The sequence below is a fragment of the Astyanax mexicanus genome, chromosome 2 (assembly GCF_023375975.1).
Source record: "Astyanax mexicanus isolate ESR-SI-001 chromosome 2, AstMex3_surface, whole genome shotgun sequence".
Taxonomy (NCBI): domain Eukaryota; kingdom Metazoa; phylum Chordata; class Actinopteri; order Characiformes; family Acestrorhamphidae; genus Astyanax; species Astyanax mexicanus.
This window is the reverse complement of record NC_064409.1, coordinates 76,691,898-76,710,492: the sequence shown is the minus strand read 5'-3', so window position 1 is coordinate 76,710,492 and position 18,595 is coordinate 76,691,898. Positions and strand designations below refer to the sequence as shown.

Here is an 18,595-nt window from a genome sequence, read left to right as displayed (position 1 = left end):
TTGTGGTTGCCATGTGACAAAATATGAAGAAGAACACTTTTGCAATGCACTTTATCTCTAATTTACCATCATCATTAATTCTGTTTAAATAATTCTGTATGTTCTTCCTCAGTTGATGTTGTTAAGGTGAAGAGTAAGGGATGCCTGCCTGTGGGCCTATGCAACAAGACAGCCCCGGAGACCCTCCTCACAGTTTCCTACAATGTGACCAAGACATGCTGCAACACTGACCTGTGTAACTCCGCCTCCGGCCTGTCCATCAAAACCCTCACACTGGCCCTGACCTCCCTTACCTCAGTCCTCATCGCCAAGGCCATGGTGTGAGGGGCACCAGCTTATACTACATACACACATACATATACATATATACATATAGACATATATAAACAAGTACAGTACTGTGCAAAAGTCTCCTTTACAAAAGTCCTAAGACATGTAAGAAACAATTTTTTAATTTTTATATTTGGACATACTTGGATACCATAAAATTTAATACTATAATAACCAATAAACTGTGATTATTATGTGAGCTAGGTTGGGTTCAGTTGGGTTTTAGCTCTGGGTGGGTTTGTTGTACTGTGTATAGGTTTCTACTGAGACCCAGATTGGCCATCCATAAGAACAGTAAATGTACAATGCAAATGGTACCATGTTTAACTTCCACCAAATCTGGTTCCATCACATCTGGTTGGTGTCAGTAGGTTTAATACTAACTAATAGATAATAAAATAAACAACATACTGTATATAACCACTGTTCTGAGAGTGTGAGTGTTTTAGCCTCCAACTTATCTCAATCATGGCCAATTGATATTCCCAATTTCTATCCAGTCCCCAGTCCGTCATTAAAACAAATCATAAGTAAGCTGCTGGTGGAACTGAGCAAATCCATGCATACAGTACCTGAGAATGTTCACTGAGAAAGAAGATCAGAACCCAAATCTAGTTTCTTCTAAATGTCCAGTTTTTTCTAACGTCAAAATAAGAGCATGGGCTACAGGGTTTCCTGGTGTGTTTTTGAGGTAGGTATGGGTTTTCAGTGGGTTTGTAAATGTGTTCTTCCTGGGACCTAGTTGGGCTTTCCAAATAGGACTCTATGAATGTGGACAGACCAAAATACTAGAAACTGGAGGTCAGATTTCCATTTTAACAACACTTTTTGAATCACTCATAAAAGCCGAAGAAAAAAAGCCATAAATATTTTATAGCGATTGGCAAAATACATAATTTTTCAGCTTGTTTTGGCTGCTGCTCTTGCGCAGATCTCCACATCAGCTGGAGCTTCTCATTCGAGCGTGCTAAACCTCGTCCTTCACTCTTTTGGCTCAACCAGAAAGCTGATTGGTTCTTTTTGTGTTGAAAGGCGGGACTTTGTTTGGCTACTGCACTTGCGCATATCTCAACATCAGGTAGATCTTTTTATTCGAGAATACTAAGCATAGGCTCACATCTCTATGAATGGGGATTGACCAAAAAAAGAATTTCTATTTTCATAAAACATTTTTTAAATCACTCATAAAATCTGATGATAAAAATCTCATAATTATTTTATAGTGATTGGCAAAATACACATTTTTCAGCTCGTTCTGGCTGCTGCTCTTACGCAGATCTCCACATCAGCATACTGAGCATAAGCTCACATCCCTATGAAAGGGGATTGACTAAAATACAGAATTTTTATTTTCATAAAACATTTTTAAAATCACTCATAAAATCGGATAAACAAAAACCTATAATTTTTTATAGTGACTGGCAAAATACATATTTTTTTAACTCGTATTGGCTGCTGCTCTTGCGCAGATCTCCACATCAGAGCTTTAGATTCAAGCATGCTGACCTTCCTCCTTCACTCTTGGCTCAACCAGCAAGCTGATTGGTTCTTTTTGTGTTGAAAGGCGGGACTTTGTTTGTAGACAGAGGTTTTTCACCTTATTCTGGCTACTGCATTTGCGCAGATCTCCACATCAGGTAGAGTTTTTTTATTCAAATGGGAACTGACCAAAATGCTGAATTTACATTTCAAAAAACAAATTTTAAATCACTTATAAAATCAACTTAAAAAAACAAAAACCCATAATTATTTTATCGCGATTGGCAAAATATATAATTCTTTAGCTCGTTCTGGCTGCTGCTCTTGCGCAGATCTCCACATCAGCTAGAGCTTCTCATTCGTGCATGCTGACCCTCCTCCTTCACTCTTGGCTCAACTAGCAAGCTGATTGGCTCTTTTTGTGGTCTGCTTGTTAATATTGTCTCTAGTACAACCCAAACAGGGCCCAGGTTCCCCGATTTCTGATCCCATCACTGACCTAGATGGGGCTAATGAATAATATCTATATATGAGGCCAATATTTAACACATGTACCTGTGAATTCTCATTTTATCCACAGTTTAACACGTTAAAACACTCACTTCAGAGTTTTAAACCATTTTATTGGCTACGTTTGCACAGTACTGTAGATTTAAAATTCATCAAACATGCACACACTGTCACAGATTTATTCAAATTAATTGTATTTCTTTATAATGTATCACACAGGCACAAAGGTGAAGTGCCACACATTGCCAAATAATGCCAAAGATGCCAATTGACTAGTCCATACCTGGATTTATTTGTTTATTATGGATGAATAAAAGGGTGAATTATGTTTTATCACTTTTCTTTGCTTGCATTGAATTCAGTAAAATGCTGTAGCTCTTCTTAAAGATTGTGTGAATGATTAGAACAATTTTTAGCCTAAACTCAACGATAACAGATAAAATTTACCATAAATATAGAGATATCCTATTGAGCTTCAGGCAAAACCAAATCAATTCAACCTTCGTTTGCATTGTTTGAAGTGATCAAATCAGCCACCATCTATAAAACAGGAAAACTGGCAAATTATTGGATCTAAAACTAAAGAAATTCAAATTTTCTAATGAACTATGTTTGGAATTCATTATATATTAAATCTAGAAAATTGACAACTTGAAAATGTTCTTTTACAATGATAAGAGTTAATTTTACATTTTAGAATTAATTCTAAATTTAAAATAAAATTGTGGTTTAAATTGAAAAAAAAAAAAGAATTAGTTTTGTATTTGGATACGTGTTGAAGAATGTATACATGTAGAAGAAAGTATGAAAGTGGCTCAGATCTGATTTAAAACTCCAACATCATTTCAGTGAAATCCTGTATGTATTTTTTTTTTAATCCAATGGTGTTTTTTTTTGTTTTGTTTTTTTGTAAGTGAAATGTTTTAAAAGCCTTTAAGCCAAAGTACACCTGTAATATTGCTTGTGTTTTTTTCCCCTTTATTTTATTATTATTATATGTTTTTTTTAATATAGGGGGTTCTTTCAGCATTTAGGTAAAATTTATATATATAAATAATATGATAAATGTCGTCTAGAATTTCAATGAAAACTCTGTAAGATCATGAGAAAAAAAGGAACAGGGTGCTTGAGATGATGTAAGTTACGTAATTCCAGTACGTAGCTCAACTGATCAGGTGCTACATGGTGTTGCAAGTTCTTTCAGTATCATGGTAGATGGATAAAGAGAGTATATTTTTGTGAACAGTGATGTTAATGTATGTGGGAGTGATGCAGCTTTAATGACTTTCTTATCCTAAGCTAAACGTAAGCTAAGCCAGATACTTACACTTCCAATATTGCAAGATTTTTGAGGAACTTTTATTGTGAAGAATCACCTTTTAAACATTTCCTCCACAGTTTCAAACTGAGGAACTTCCAAAAGGTCATTGTAAGGTCTTGTAATTTTAGCAGTGTAGGAACACTTTTATATACATAAAGAGTTCTTAACTTACTATATGATAGTGATCTGCAAAAATGTTTTATAATTTCTGGTCTAAAATTTCTTGTTATTTGAATTGAGTTGTTAAAAATGGTCGCTGTACTCTAATCTGTTGGGACTGTTTTGATTTTTGCCAGAATAAAACTGCCACTATTAAAGAAATTGACACAATCTTATGGTATTCGTGGCTTCACTCATGTCTTTGTGTACAGGGGTTGGCTAAATTGGAGCAGCCTGGTGATCAATCTTCATTAATTGCACATTATTGCACCAGTAAGAGCAGAGTGTGAAGGTTCAATTATTAGGGTAAGAGCACAGTTCTGCTCTAAATATTACAATGCACACAACATTATGGGTGACATACCAGAGTTCAAAAGAGGACAAATTGTTGGTGCACGTCTTGCTGGAGCATCTGTGACCAAGACAGCAAGTCTTTGTGATGCATCAAGAGCCACGGTATCCAGGGTAATGTCAGTATACCACCAAGAAGGACCAACCACATCCAACAGGATTAACTGTGGACGCTGTAAGAGGAAGCTGTCTGAAAGGGATGTTCGGGTGCTAACCCGGATTGTATCCAAAAAAACATAAAACCACGGCTGATCAAATCACGGCAGACTTCAATGTGCACCTCAACTCTCCTGTTTCCACCAGAACTGTCTGTCACCACAATCAATTACTGTGCTCTAAAACCAGGTTTTTTTTTTTTTTCATTTGTTTTGTTTCATCGTCCAAAACTCTTTGGGCCTCATTTTAGCAATCTATAGGTTTTTGATTTTGATCTGTTATCATGAGGAAAATGTTTTAAAGGCATGTACGTATTCACCCCTCTACAAAGGTGCAACAGAGAAGTGTGATTTGACTGGGGTTTATATAGGGTGCTGCACGGGTGCAGCTGGTTAATGCTAATCACTGCCGGGGATTCTGGGAGTTGGAGTGTTTGAGACCCAAGAGAGTTTTTTCTACCATTTCTTCCCCAATGTCTACCAGCACCCCTGCTGGCAGCCCTTGGTGCAGCACTCCCCATCATTGTACCATTACCAATCAGTGATTTGGGTTATTGTAAGATATTGTGAATATCTGAATATTTATAAAGCAATTTCACAATTATACAAGGAAAAATGATTATTAACAATATTAAGTCTTACAGATTTCACACTAAGCTTGTGATTCCTGTATTTTCTTACAAAATTACATTTAAAACAATATATATATAGATAGATATATAGATAGATAGATAGATAGATAGATAGATAGATAGATAGATAGATAGATAGATAGATAAATAAATAAAATTTAATATAATTAAAATTTAAATATAAATTTGATTAAACAACTCAATAACATGGTATCTTGGTTTCACAGCATATTACATCATGGCCATCTACATTTAATATAATATATTTAATATATGTTTACCTAAAGTACCACCAGATATGAATACACACTGATGATGAGTGTTTAGCTTTGGAGTATTTATTTATTTATTTTTTTTACTTCCTCCAAAAGCCTCTACAAAACTTTGAAAGGTTTTTAAATGTCAAAAGTGAAATTGTTTCTGTTGTGAATCAAATTAAAATAGTTCTCATAGCATGAAAAATACAAACCAGTAGCACCTAACCCAGATAAGCCTCCAGGCAGCTGTTTTATCTCTGACCTGAGATCTGATTGGCCTCCAGCTCTTTTACTTTCCTAAAGAGTGGAGTCACGGGGCGAGATTGTTTTTTAGCATTTAGAGAATAACCTCCTTGTGCTGCTCTGGAGTATGTGACATTCCAGCATAGAACCACGAACCCTTTTCTGAATCAGTTTCTCTGATTTAGCTATTTATAGGTTTATGTTTGAGTAAAATGAACATTGTTGTTTTATTTCATAAACTACAGACAACATTTCTCTCAAGTTCCAAATAAAAATATTGTCATTTAGAGCATTTATTTGCAGAAAATGAGAAATGTCTGAAATAAAATAAAAAGATGCAGAGCTTTCAGACCTCAAATAATGCAAAGAAAAAACAAGTTCATATTCATAAAGTTTTAAGAGTTCAGAAATCAATATTTGGTGGAATAACCCTGGTTTTTAATCACAGTTTTCATGCATCTTGGCATCATGTTCTCCTCCACCAGTCTTACACACTGCTTTTGGATCCATCTTCCTCTTGATTATATTCCAGAGGTTTTAAATTTGGTAAAATCAAAGAAACTCATCATTTTTAAGTGGTCCAAACGTAATAACTTAGTTGTGCCAAAAAAAATGAGGAATTAATCTTCTTCCAGACTCCCAAAGCTTCAGAGGAGGTGCCAAATGAGCCTTTAGAAAGAAGAGGCCTCTGATCTAACAATAAGTCAGGTAGAACAACTACCATTACTGCTCTTTTTCTCTAAAGAACCAGACACTATGACTTGTAGGACTCTTACATCCAATAGTACAACACCTTGTGTCATCAGACTGAAAATACTATTTAAATTGTCCTCTTTTTAACAGAGCTTTTGACCTTTATTAAGTTAATCTCTTTTTTCATCAGAAAAACTGCTCTTGGTGTCATCCTAGATTTTTCACGTCATGTCTGCCTGTAGAGATGGGTGTATTTAAGTGTTATTACTGCAGCTTTTATTGTTTTCTCATTGAGACGCGTCTCTAAATGCTGTAAGAACTTGTTTTTACACTGTTTCAGAAGGATTAGCTGCTTAAGCTTCTGAAATGGGTACACTTCATAGCGTTTATAGGGTGGTGCACCTGTATATTTTCCACCATGCCTAGGCTAGAAGCCAGCAACACCATGCCATGTATTTTGGTTATTGACCAGGGAAGATTAGTGTATTTTCTAGCTAGTTCTTTTTTTTATAACTCAGAGTAGGAATTTAGTGTTTTATGTTTTGTTCTGTTTGATTCTCCTGGTGTTGTATTTAATAAAACAGCAATTGTAGGATGTATGACTCTATTTTTAATAGTTTTTTTGTACCTAAATTTCTTTAAAACCTTTTTCCTCACGCATTTTACCTGATTGTGCCAGATTTATGTTAAAAATTCCACATTAATGCCACATTGTTGAGCCCACAACCCCTAGACATACGTGGAATCGCAACACTCTTTGTTTAACTGGAAGGGCGCTGTTTTTTTGCAGCATGTGATTTTGCATTGTCTCGTTGAAAAATACATGGACGTCCCTAAAAAAAAAAGGTTTAAAGGTCTCGATGTATTGTTCCACATAAATGTTGCTATCAAAATATCATTGACACAGATAAAAACCCGGGACTAGTTTATAAAAGTCTACATCATCTTTTTTAATCTTTTGTCCAAAACATTTGGTGATGTTCCATTCCATTCTTCTGGACATGGTTAACATAAAGCTTCTGTTTACCACAGTAAAGTTTAAATGATTATTGTACATTTGTAAAACTCCGTATTGTATTGTAGTGTTTAACTAGGATTTGCCAAAAAAAATCCCTTGACAAACAGTACTTTCTTTCTATGATCCTAAAAATGGCTTTTCACTTCAGTAATCGAATAATTTAAATTTACTAGACAACTTCCTAAATCTTTACATGTACTACTTAGATCACAAGATTCTGGCCTATTATTAATCAATACCTAAAATTATTAAATCTTTATGTCTAGCCTAAAAAAAAACATTTTAATAAGAGGTATACAGCGGTTTGCAAAAGTATTCGTTACCCCTTAATCTTTTTACATTTTCTTACCTTACAACCACAACTTAAATGTATCTTATTAAGATTTAAATTGATAGCCTAGCAAAGTAAAGTGATACACATCTCATTCTTTTCAAACAAGATATTTGAGGTGGTGCCTTTGTGGACAGGTACCACCTCCAGGTATCTGCGCCAGTAAAATAGCAATCTGCCAAAGGGAAAGGCAAGTGTCACACTAAATGGTTTATTTTATCTTACGCACAAATCACACCCATGATCAATTAGTAGAATTAGTAAACGCCTTTTAGTTCATGTGTTTTGAGCTGTGCAAGGTGTACTTTTCCCATCGTTATGATAGCAAAGACACAGTGACATGCTCTAAATTAAGCTGCACGGTGCACAGTTGACTGCTCGGCTATCGATCGCTAAAATACAGAACCCTTGGTTCTTTAAACTGATAAGTGAATTAATAAAATGAATGAATGAATTTTTTAGTAAATGTTACTTTGCAACACATTTGTTCAATTCGATTTTACTTGATTTTACAAAGATTTGAAGTAACACACTTCATTGTTTTATTGATTTGCCCCAAAAATGTAATGCATCTTCGTTTACCAGTCAAAAATAACAAAGTAAAATGATAAAAGAGAAAGATAAAAGATCAAAGATAAAACCAGAGAGATTTATCTTTTAACCAAACATTCAAGCTTGTTACTAAGTCTTACTTGCTGCAACTTCCTGTTTTTAAATTGGTTTCAACATAAAGTTCCCAAAGTAGTAGTTTCTTGATAGTCGCACCACATGATGTTCTATAAAATGGAGATTGTTGGACAAAGTTTGCTTGTTTATTATGATGGAAATAAAATTACAAATGCTTTAAAACACTTTAAAAATCATGCCAAATAGGGCAGAAAAAAATATATAGATTTACAGCAGTTTCAACTGCTGAATATGCAGTGAAAATCTTTATTTTTTGGAACAAAAGCTGACATCACTGCGCATGAGTAGATCCTGTAAGAAACCTTTAACTTTTTACTTTTTAGTTTTGCTTCTTGCAAAAAAGAAAAAAAATACAAAAATGTTGTAAATTTTACATTGGACTGAAATTTTGATTAATTTTACAAATGTATTTGACGACAAACAATTACAAAGAAACACCAAGTAGTGTATATAATTTTATGTGAAATTCTTAAGTAACTAGACTGTACAAGATTATTTTTGTAGATAGTACTAAAATAAGTCAGAAAATCATTTTTTACAGTGTACAAGCCCATAAGGTCACAGTAGGTCACTGAGTGCCTGTGGACACTATATGTTCCATCAGGTTTCTCATGTGTGATGTAAATGTGCACTGTCCTGTCCTACTTAACCTCCCAAACCAGATCATTTACATTATTTAAATGTCTTAATGAAGGCCTAGCCCCCCCTGGAGCATATATCTGCAGGATCCTGACTCAGACGCTCATTCTGGCTCTGCATCTCATCAAGCAGCTGCCCAGAGACCCTGTGTTCCTCTAAACCTTATTTTCTTTCATTATATACTTTTACTAAAGGCTTCAGGATGAGAAGAGCTATCATCGGAGTGGTCGCAGTTATCGGACTCTTCGCTCTGGGTAAGTCCAGTACTAATGAAGTACAAATACTTTGTTATCTTGCTTTAGTAGAAATGATGGTTATCTTTACTTTACTGGAGTAATTATTTATTTTTTAGACGACTTTTTACTTCTACTTCTTACATTTTTATACATTTATCTGAACTTTCAACTCCTTACATTTCAAAAATCGCCTAATTACTCCAATTTTATTTCAGCTGGTTTTCATTCCGGCTTCTCGTCGTTCAATAAAACCCCCATCCAGATAAATCTCTCCATCCAGATTTATCAATATTAACATTTTAATATAACATTATAGTCATTATATAGTCAAATGTGTTTGGAGGAGGGGAGGGGGTATTTTTCCCCTTTTTTTTTACATCACTTTTACTTTTATACTTTAAGTAGTTTTGAAACCAGAACTTTTACACTTTTACTTAAAGAGTAAAAAGCTTGCGTTATTACTTCAACTTCTAAAGAAGTATTTTATTAAACTCTAGTATTTACACTTTTACCTACAGAGTAATGAACATGAATAAATTTAGAAAAAAGTATAGATACTAGGATTTAAAATACTTCTGTAGAAGTTAAAGTATCAACTCAAGCTTTTTATTCTTTAAGTAAAAGTGTAAAAGTACTGGTTTCAAAACTACTTAAAGTATAGAAGTAAAAGTACTGTAAGGGGAAAAAATAAATCCATTAGGAACAAAAGTGTAGGCCACGCCCACAGAGTCCTATAGTCCTACTGTAAAGACACACTGAAATGAGATATGCTGCCTGACTCCGATGATTTTCATAGCTCTTTCATAGCCGGGTGATCTGGGCTCTCAACTGTATGATGGAGTGTGATGGATCACAGTATAAACCAATAGGGAGTCGGAATGGTATATGTTTATACTTCTCTACATCCAATCACAATCAGATTCACTCTATCTGGATGGAGAGATGGAGAGACTGAACGATGAGAAGCCGGAATGAAAACCAGCTGAAATGAAATAGAAGTAACAAGGCTGTTTTTTAAAATGTTAGGAGTACAAAGTTCAGATAATTGTATGAAAATGTAAGAAGTAGAAATGAAAAGTTGCCTGAAAAGAAAATAATTACTCTAGGAAAGTACAGATAACCTACATTTATACTTAAGTAAGGTAAAGACGTATTTGTACTAGCCTGGTGTAACTTCACATGCATGCTCATCTTCAGCAAAGATTATCAGTGACTTCAATTAACACAGCATATTTTTAAAGGTGGGTGTGGTGCAGCATTGGTCACCCAGACAGGGAATTGAACCACAGACTCCTACAGTACATTGAGTGATTGCAAACTGGCAGACAGTGGTGTTTTTTGCACCAAAAGGTTTCTATTGGTATCATATATAAGGCCCCTTGTAAAAGAAAAGTGTATTAAGAATATTTTTTAAGAACTATACTTAACATCAGCTGCCAGAACCCTGAGAGAGCACAACTGGCCTTGCTCTCCCTGGGTTGGTAGATGGTGCTCTTTCCCCTCATCAATCCTAGGGTGATGTGGATCAGCACAAGGCTGCGTCTGTGAGCTGATGTATCAGAACCAAGTTGCTGCGCTTTCCTATGAGCGCTCTGTGATGTTACTCAGTAATGTGGGAAAATATAGATAGATAGATAGATAGATAGATAGATAGATAGATAGATAGATAGATAGATAGATAGATAGATAGATAGATAGATAGATAGATAGATAGATACTTTATTGATTGTACTTTTTAAAAAATATGATCAAAGTTTACTTTCAAACATTTGATGAAAACATAATATTAATGTACTTTTAATATGTTTTACATAAGTAAGTACATAAATCTGTTATATTTACAGCATACTTCAGGTCCTTTTTGTACTTTCAGGTCCTTTTTGTGCATTTCTATTGGTCCATTCATCAAGAGATGTGACACAGTTTTAGGGACTATTACTATTTTCGTGTTCAAAAAATGGACTTAAACTTATGTTTCATTGGAAAGCACCGATATAAAATAACTATAACATCAATAAATCAGACATGTTTAAACATAAAAGACTGTAGAACCCGTGAGGCCTGCTGGAGGGGGTGGGTGGGTGGTCTACAGCCGGGTGGGTGAATAGAACACAGACCTGCTGCCCTTGCATCACATACAACTTCTAAAATTCTGGTTTTACCAATTAGACAGAAAGTGATGCATAGACAGCTAAAGAAAATGCGAAAATGTGTTTACTCAGCGGCCATCTTGGCAACGGCCCCGGGAAACACCCTATTCACACTCGCACAAAACTGGTTTCATTTTTGTGTGGAAAAACGCATAAGACTATTAAACCCCTACAGCTAACTAATAGACTGACACACGACATGGAAACATTAGCTAAAATTAATTCTAAAGTGATCCAGACTATGAAGGAACACACAAGTAATCATGTAGTAACTTAAAAGTGTTAAACAAACCAAACCAGAAACTTTTGGTTTCTGAGGCTGGTAACTCTGATAAACTTATCCTGTACAACAGAGGAAACTTTTGTTCTTCCTTTCCTGGAGCGGTCCTAATGAGTGCCAGTTTCATCTTAACATTTTTAGTGGTCTTTTTGGATTGACTGACCTTTATTTCTTAAGGTATTTTTTTTCTTTACTTAGTTGAGTAGTTCTTACTTCTCATAACCTGGATTCGAACATTACTCAAATATTCACTATTCACTGTATACCTGTAACTCTACCTCTTCACTACTTTACTTTAACTGATGCTCTCAAACACTTTATTAAGAGACAAGAAATTCAAGTAATTAACTCTTGATGGGTTCAGCACAGCTGTTAACTGAAAGCCTGAATTCCAGGTGACTCCACCTCATAAAGCTCACTGAGAAAATCCAGCAGAGATAAGATAGAGAGGAGCTACCTTAAGGAATCTAATATATGAAACATACTCTGGTTTGTTTAACACTTTTTGTGTGCTAAAAAAATCCATTATAAAAGTTAAATTGCAATTTTACCTTAAAACAATTGAATCAATCAAAATCGTATTTACTGTAGCTTTAATTAAATGAGTGTTAAAACATTTTTACATAAACTGTGCTAACTTGGATAACACCACTACCTGCCAGTGGGCTAACATATCATGTGGGAGACTGGGGTTCAATTCCCTTTCTGGGTGACTGGATGCTGTGCTGCACCACTATCACTGCATTGGCCCATTGCTGTAACAGCAATAATCTTGTAAGCCGCTCTGGATAAAAGGGTCAGATAAATGCAGAAAAAAAAATAAAATAAAATAACACTCTCTCTCTCTCTCTCTCTCTATTTCTCCCTCTCTCTCTCTCCCTTGCTCTTTCTCGCTCTTTTTTCTCTTTCTTTCTCTCTCTTTCTTTCTGTTTTCTCGTTCTCTCTCTCACTCTTTTTTTCTTTCCCTCACTTATTCTTTCTCTCTCTCACTCACTCTTCTCCCTTTCTCTCTCGCTCTTTTCTCTCTCTCTCGCTCTTTTCTCCCTCTCTCTCCCTTGCTCCCTCTCGCTATTTTTTCTCTTTTTTGCGCTCTCTCGCTCTTTTTTCTTTTCCTCTCTCTCTCTTTCTCTTTTTTCTCTCTTTTTTCACTTTCTCTCTCTCTTTCTCTCTCCCTCACTCTTTTCCCTTTCTCTCTCTCTCGCTCTCTCGCTCTTTTCTCTCTCTCTCACTCTCTCTCTTTTCGCTCTCTCTTCCTCTCTCTCTCTCACTCACTCTTCTCTCTCTCTCTCTCTCACTCTCTCTTTTTTACTTTTTAAACTGGTAATACAGGCCAGGGTAAGGGTTGATTTTATGTTTTATGAAAATGTGTGGGACTATGGAGGAATTTTATGTAAAATATTGAAGGGTGAACTAATTTTAATGATCTTTTAGCTTTTTTAGACCTGCTTTTTATGTTACTGATGATCTGTTTTAACTAATATTGTTAAAGTTTGGTTAAAACTCAAACTCTCTCTCTCTCTGTCTGTCTCTCTCTCTCTCTCTCTCTCTGTGTATAGCGGAGTCTCTGACCTGTAATACGTGCTCAGTGGGACTGGTAGGAATCTGTCTGAATCCATCATCCAGCGTCTGCAGCTCCAACTCCTCCAGCTGCTTCACTGGAAGAGCCAGTAAGTTTCTCCAAACTGAGCACCGGTTTACACCCTCACAGACCCTGCACTGATTTTACCTTTACTTCAAGGATTCAGGGAGATTTTACTGTCATTTCACATCACATGATGTACATGAGGTGGAACGAATCTGTATTCTCACAGTCCAGTTACACCCAAAAAGCAAATGTTTAAAATAGATAATTATAAGACAAAACAAAATAGAATAAAAACAAGATATATTAAATATAAAGGAGTAAGGAAAGAAGCAGCAAAATGAAGCCCAAAGTGCAAGTTTACTATGATTATCATGATTATGAATGATTATAAATGAATATTAGTAACATGAAAAGTACTTAATTATACTGTACAGAGAAAAGTGGACACATTAGAATACAATATTCCCATTAATAAAAATCTATAAAAATACATTTTCAATTCAGTAAAACTTAAGAAACATACATTCAGTTTTTTTTTTTCATTTTTAAGAATGAGTAGTTCATAAAAGTTCATACTTTTTTTTTTTTTTTTGCATCTGAGATACTGATTTAGGAAATTTGTGCTAGTCTGCTAAATAATGGAATAAAATTATGTCCGCTAGGGTTTTTTACACAGGCATTAACAGCCTCTACTTTTATACTTCATATTTTATTGTATTTTTATCCGTATTATTTTTGGTGTGATTTGGTGAATTTAACTGAATTTGAATGAAAAAAGGTGGAAATTATGTTTTTTATTCAAATTTTATTCTGGTTCAAATGTTAATACAGTCTTTCCCTACACTTTGAATTGCTATGTTGATGTTACTTATTACAATTTGTGAAACTGGCTGCCTTGCAAAAATGTACTGTTATTTTCAAGATATTTAAATGTACTTAAAACACTGATTTAATTACTAATACTCAGTTAAGCTGAGTTGTACTGACCTTAAATAGCATAATAAATCTAAAAGTCCATATGAGTTAAATTAGTATCACTATTAGTTCCCAGCATTATTTATTTGAAGTGGCGTTAATATAGTGGGTACCCCTTCTGAAACACCCCACCCCACCCCCGCCCAACCTACACACAAGATAAATATTACAATAACTACGTATTCTCTGTCTTGACTTAGTTATATTAACTTAATACACATTAACAGCCCACAAATACAACAGCTACAAGCTACAAAAGTATACAACAGACCCAACAATCAATGCTTAATTTTCCTACAAGTACAACCGGCCAACAAATATCACTCATCTGTATGCCTACAGTACGCCAGGGCAGCCAAAACATTAAGTACACACAAAAACTCATCAGTCAGGCGGCCTATTATTCTGAATTAGTTTCACATTAAAGGCTTTTTAATATGACATAACACAATATCTGTCTCATTTACCATCACAATTCCATTATAGTTTACTAGCTAACTATTGAACTAATCCAGCATGAGCTCCGTTTTACACTAAGCAACAAGCGTAGCCCCTTTATCATATCGCTGAGAAGGCGTTAGACAGCCATGGCCCCGCCCATTGGCGTAGGAACCGGGGGGGATGGGTGGGACATGTCCCACCCAATATTAGAAACAGGTGGATTTGTCCCCCCCAAAAATGAAATAGTTTCGCTCAGCTCAGTCGTACTGTTAATGAAGAGACCGACCGCTAAGCGCTGGGAAACCAATCACGCTGCCGGTTCAGGGAGAAAGTCCCGCCTTTCAGGAGAAACAGCCAATCAGCTCGCTGGTCTTGCGAGAAGAGTTAGCGTGCTGGTGGAAGAGAAGCCCCTCCCCCTCGCTGTGAGATTTAGAAGCGGTGTCCAGCATCAGCTGAAGTAAATCTGGATATACGGCGATTTTTCTAAGAGGTAACGGAGTTTACCATGTGGCCTGTGTTGAGATTATTTCTGATAGCTGGTTAAAAAGACTCTCCAAATCAAAACACACAGATTAAACCCACCGTGTGATAATAAACTGCAGCTGTGTTAGTCAGTTAGCTTAACTTTGGAATTAGCTAGACAGGGAGTCAAGGCTTAAAAAAAAACATATATGTTATGTTCAGCTTGCCCTGATCAGCTAATCACTATTTCATTTTCAAATTGTGTTTATTAATTTAGGATTGCAGGACTTACTGTAAGCTATAGTAAACGAAAGAAATAGTTAGCTAGAAGCCAGATGTAGTGGATAGTCAGAATTTAGTACAGTACTTTATGTTGGTAGTTTAAAGCAGTTTATTAACCCTGATCTCTGCCCTAAAATTGTGTGTTTTCTACCAGATCCAACTGATTAGCTAATAAACAGTCCTTTACTGAGTTTACCTGTTTAAATCCTTTTCATTATGTATGTCAGCAGTGTATTAGACACATCATACCTCCACTTACTTTATTAAGTGACTTTAAAGCAGAGTAGGCAGTGGGGATATGCAGTAGAATGTGTAGGAACAGGGTTGAGAAACACTGCTCTAACCTGACTTCTGTTTATTTGTAGTTCACAGTAAGACTAAATCCTGAGTAAATAGAGGGATTCCAGGCGAATCCAAATGTTTTTTTTCTTTAGTCTTATATTTATATTAACTTCTGTCAAAAATCTCTATGAAACGTAAAGTTACATTCTTTTTTCAAAAAAGGACACCATCATAAGAAGTGCTTTCAGTAGAAAAAACTAAAAGCGCAGATGATAACTGATCATTTGTTGTCATATATGTATATAATTCAGACATTTCACGCATATTTGTTTAAATGTAATGTGGAGTAACATGGTGGTTGTAAAGTCACCTTTACTTGGATGTAACTAATAATAAACAGAGTACAGAAAAAAGGGATTGTTTGTGATTAAAAGTAATTCCTTAAATGTTGTTCTAAGAAACTATATGGGCTTTGGTGCATTAGCAAAAGTGTCCCCCCCAGTATCAAACCCGCTCCTACGCCCTTGGCCCCGCCCCCGGAATGAAAAACATGAATCTGATTGGTTAGATTGTCCTGTGACTTTGTTAATAGATTCATTACCACACCCTTCACAAAATCAGTAGAAGGGGCACGCAGACACACAAGGGCAGAAGCCATTTTAAAAAGCAGTTCTGACTGGTTAAAACCGCTGTCAGTCAGATAAGAGACCTGTAGCAACTGAAAAACGCAGAATAATGCTTTGAACTAGTTGCTGTTTTTATTTTAGTTAATTTATAAAATATATGCTTATAGTTTACAAAAACTATAATTTATATTTCCTGATTAAATATTATGTAATGCTTTACATGCATTTATTGTCACCCCTTTTCTGAAGGGTTAGAAGAGCCTCACTGCACACCACTGTTTATTTGCATAGTGGATTGGACACATCATAAATTTAGTAGTTTTAAACCAGAATATGTTTAATAATTTAGATTCTTCAAAGTAGCCCCTCTTGTTTAGATTATACAGTTTTGCACATCTCTGCTGGATTTCCTCAATCAGCTTTATGAGGTAGAGTCACCTGGAATTCAGGCGTTCAGTTAACAGCTGTGCTGAACTCATCAAGAGTTAATTAAACAGAATTTAATCTCTAATCTCCTGATTTCTGTTTTTATCTCTCAGAGTTCCCGGCGATCAGCGGTTTCTCTGGCTTCAATTCTCAGGGATGCCTCGACTCTACTCAGTGTAACGCCACCATTAACGGCACCATCCTGGGCGCCACTTACACCATCTCTCAAACCTGCTGCAACACGGACAAGTGTAACCCCGTCCTGCTCAGCGGCGCCCCCTACATGCAGCTGTCTCTGCCCGTGGCTCTGAGCACCGCCCTGCTCGCCCTGGTCTGGAGCAATTCCATCTATTAAACAATTTAAATTCCTTTCAAATTTCCAATTTCCTACATAATCTGCTGTTATATGACTAATATTTCAAATATTACATTAAAAAAAAAACCTTAAACAATGTATCTACACTGTTTACTAAAATTAATACAACATAAACACAACTCAAATAATCAAATAACATTAAAGCTCCACTAGGTAGGATTGAGATTTTGTGCTTGTGGGCTCCCCCTACAGTTGTAGAGTGTAATAAATGTTTCAGGCGGATTAGTTTCTCTTTCTCGTTTTCTGGCTTTCACAGACAGACATCGGTCTCTTATCAGCTTCTGCCAGAGTGTCTGTATGTTATTTTGTAAAGAATGAACCAGTAGTCCTTGTAGAACTGTTAGAACTAAAGGTCGGAAAGCAGGTCGCAGTTCTCGCGAGCGTTGGTCACGGCCGCCTCGGAAAACTTACAGAGTCTGGTTTGAGTTAAGAGGAGCTCCGGCACAGGAGACACGAGAGGACCACTATTCCTCCTATTACACCTCCATGCAGCGCTGCAGTGAGTTTCAAGCTGTAATTTTACTTCTTTAAAAAGATTAAAAATCAAGGAAATCCTACCTAGTGCTGCTTCAAAATAGAAGGTTCTTTAAAGAATGACTTTTGTAAATTGCAAATTATTGTGTTTTTTTGTTTTGTAAAGAAAGTAAAGAATATTTGCCTAATGTAAATTGTCTCAAGTTTTTTGTTTCTTTGTTTTATAGAATGATGCAACAGTATCATTAAATCATTTGCTGAATAATTCATACTGGTTATGAAGGCAATAGGTTTATAATTTAGTATCTCAAGTTTTAAGTTCATTCTTTTACCACAGTTCATACTGGATATCATCGCTGTCCAATGAAAAACAAGCATCTCTACTTTTGTTCATTTTTTTTTTTATTTCATAATTTGAACACAAAACTTAATCGATGTTCTTTAATCTATATGAAATTCCTTGATGAATGGACCAATAGAAATGATCCAAATTTACCTGAAATAAATGATTTTTATATTGCCTTCCATTGCATTGAAACTCCTGTAAAAGTTGCTGTTTTGGAGATAGATGTTTTTACATGGACAGCAAAGTATGAAATCCTAAGATTAACATCTAAGTAGTTATAGCATGTTCATACTGGATATGAAAGTCCTTAGATCAACAACCAATAGTTACAGAATATTTTATATTCTTGTATCATACTGGATACAAAGATTTAAAAATGAGTCTCACTAATTGCAGAGTAATTCATACTGGATAATAAATCATAAGATTAAAAATGAAGTAGTTACACTATGTCACTGTATAGTAGATACTGAATAGTTCATACTGAGAAAGTTTTACAACAACTGAATTATATTAGTCTCTAAATTGTCTCATAGTAGTTACAGGACAATTCCCATTCAACTAGAAGTATATTAAATAGTCTCTTAGTGTTAGTAAAATTCATACTGGATAATAACTGAGTAGTTAAGTAGTAGATAAGTAGTTACAGCAAATTATACAACAGTTAGTTCCGACCTCACAATCTAATTGGTTGAGAAGTGTTCTAGCCGTGATGATTTTTTTGGATAACATCACGGCCTTCTCACAGTAAACCTGTGCCACGCCGCCAACGCGTTGCCGAGTAACGGCGTATATAAACAGGACAGCTTAGAATCATCAACTGTATCAGCAGCAGCGTTAGCTTAGCAC

The 18,595-nt window shown here is 35.4% G+C and overlaps 2 protein-coding genes across 2 annotated transcripts in view; both read left to right on the top strand.

Annotated features, from left to right (window-relative positions):
• spaca4l (sperm acrosome associated 4 like) overlaps window positions 1-3,970 on the top strand; it is a 31,110-nt gene extending 27,140 nt beyond the window's left edge. The window contains exon 3 of the mRNA XM_007239721.4: window positions 113-3,970. Coding sequence (XP_007239783.2) covers window positions 113-324 — 212 coding nt within the window. The 3' untranslated portion in view covers window positions 325-3,970. The remainder of the gene's footprint in view (window positions 1-112) is intronic.
• A 4,909-nt stretch (window positions 3,971-8,879) lies between these two features.
• LOC111193067 (sperm acrosome membrane-associated protein 4) lies at window positions 8,880-17,594 on the top strand. The gene is made up of 3 exons (XM_022671940.2): window positions 8,880-9,059; window positions 13,028-13,138; window positions 16,664-17,594. The coding sequence occupies exons 1-3, from the start codon at window positions 9,008-9,010 to the stop codon at window positions 16,903-16,905; spliced, it is 405 nt and encodes a 134-aa protein (XP_022527661.2). The 5' UTR covers window positions 8,880-9,007; the 3' UTR covers window positions 16,906-17,594.
• The last annotated feature ends 1,001 nt before the right edge of the window (window positions 17,595-18,595 follow it).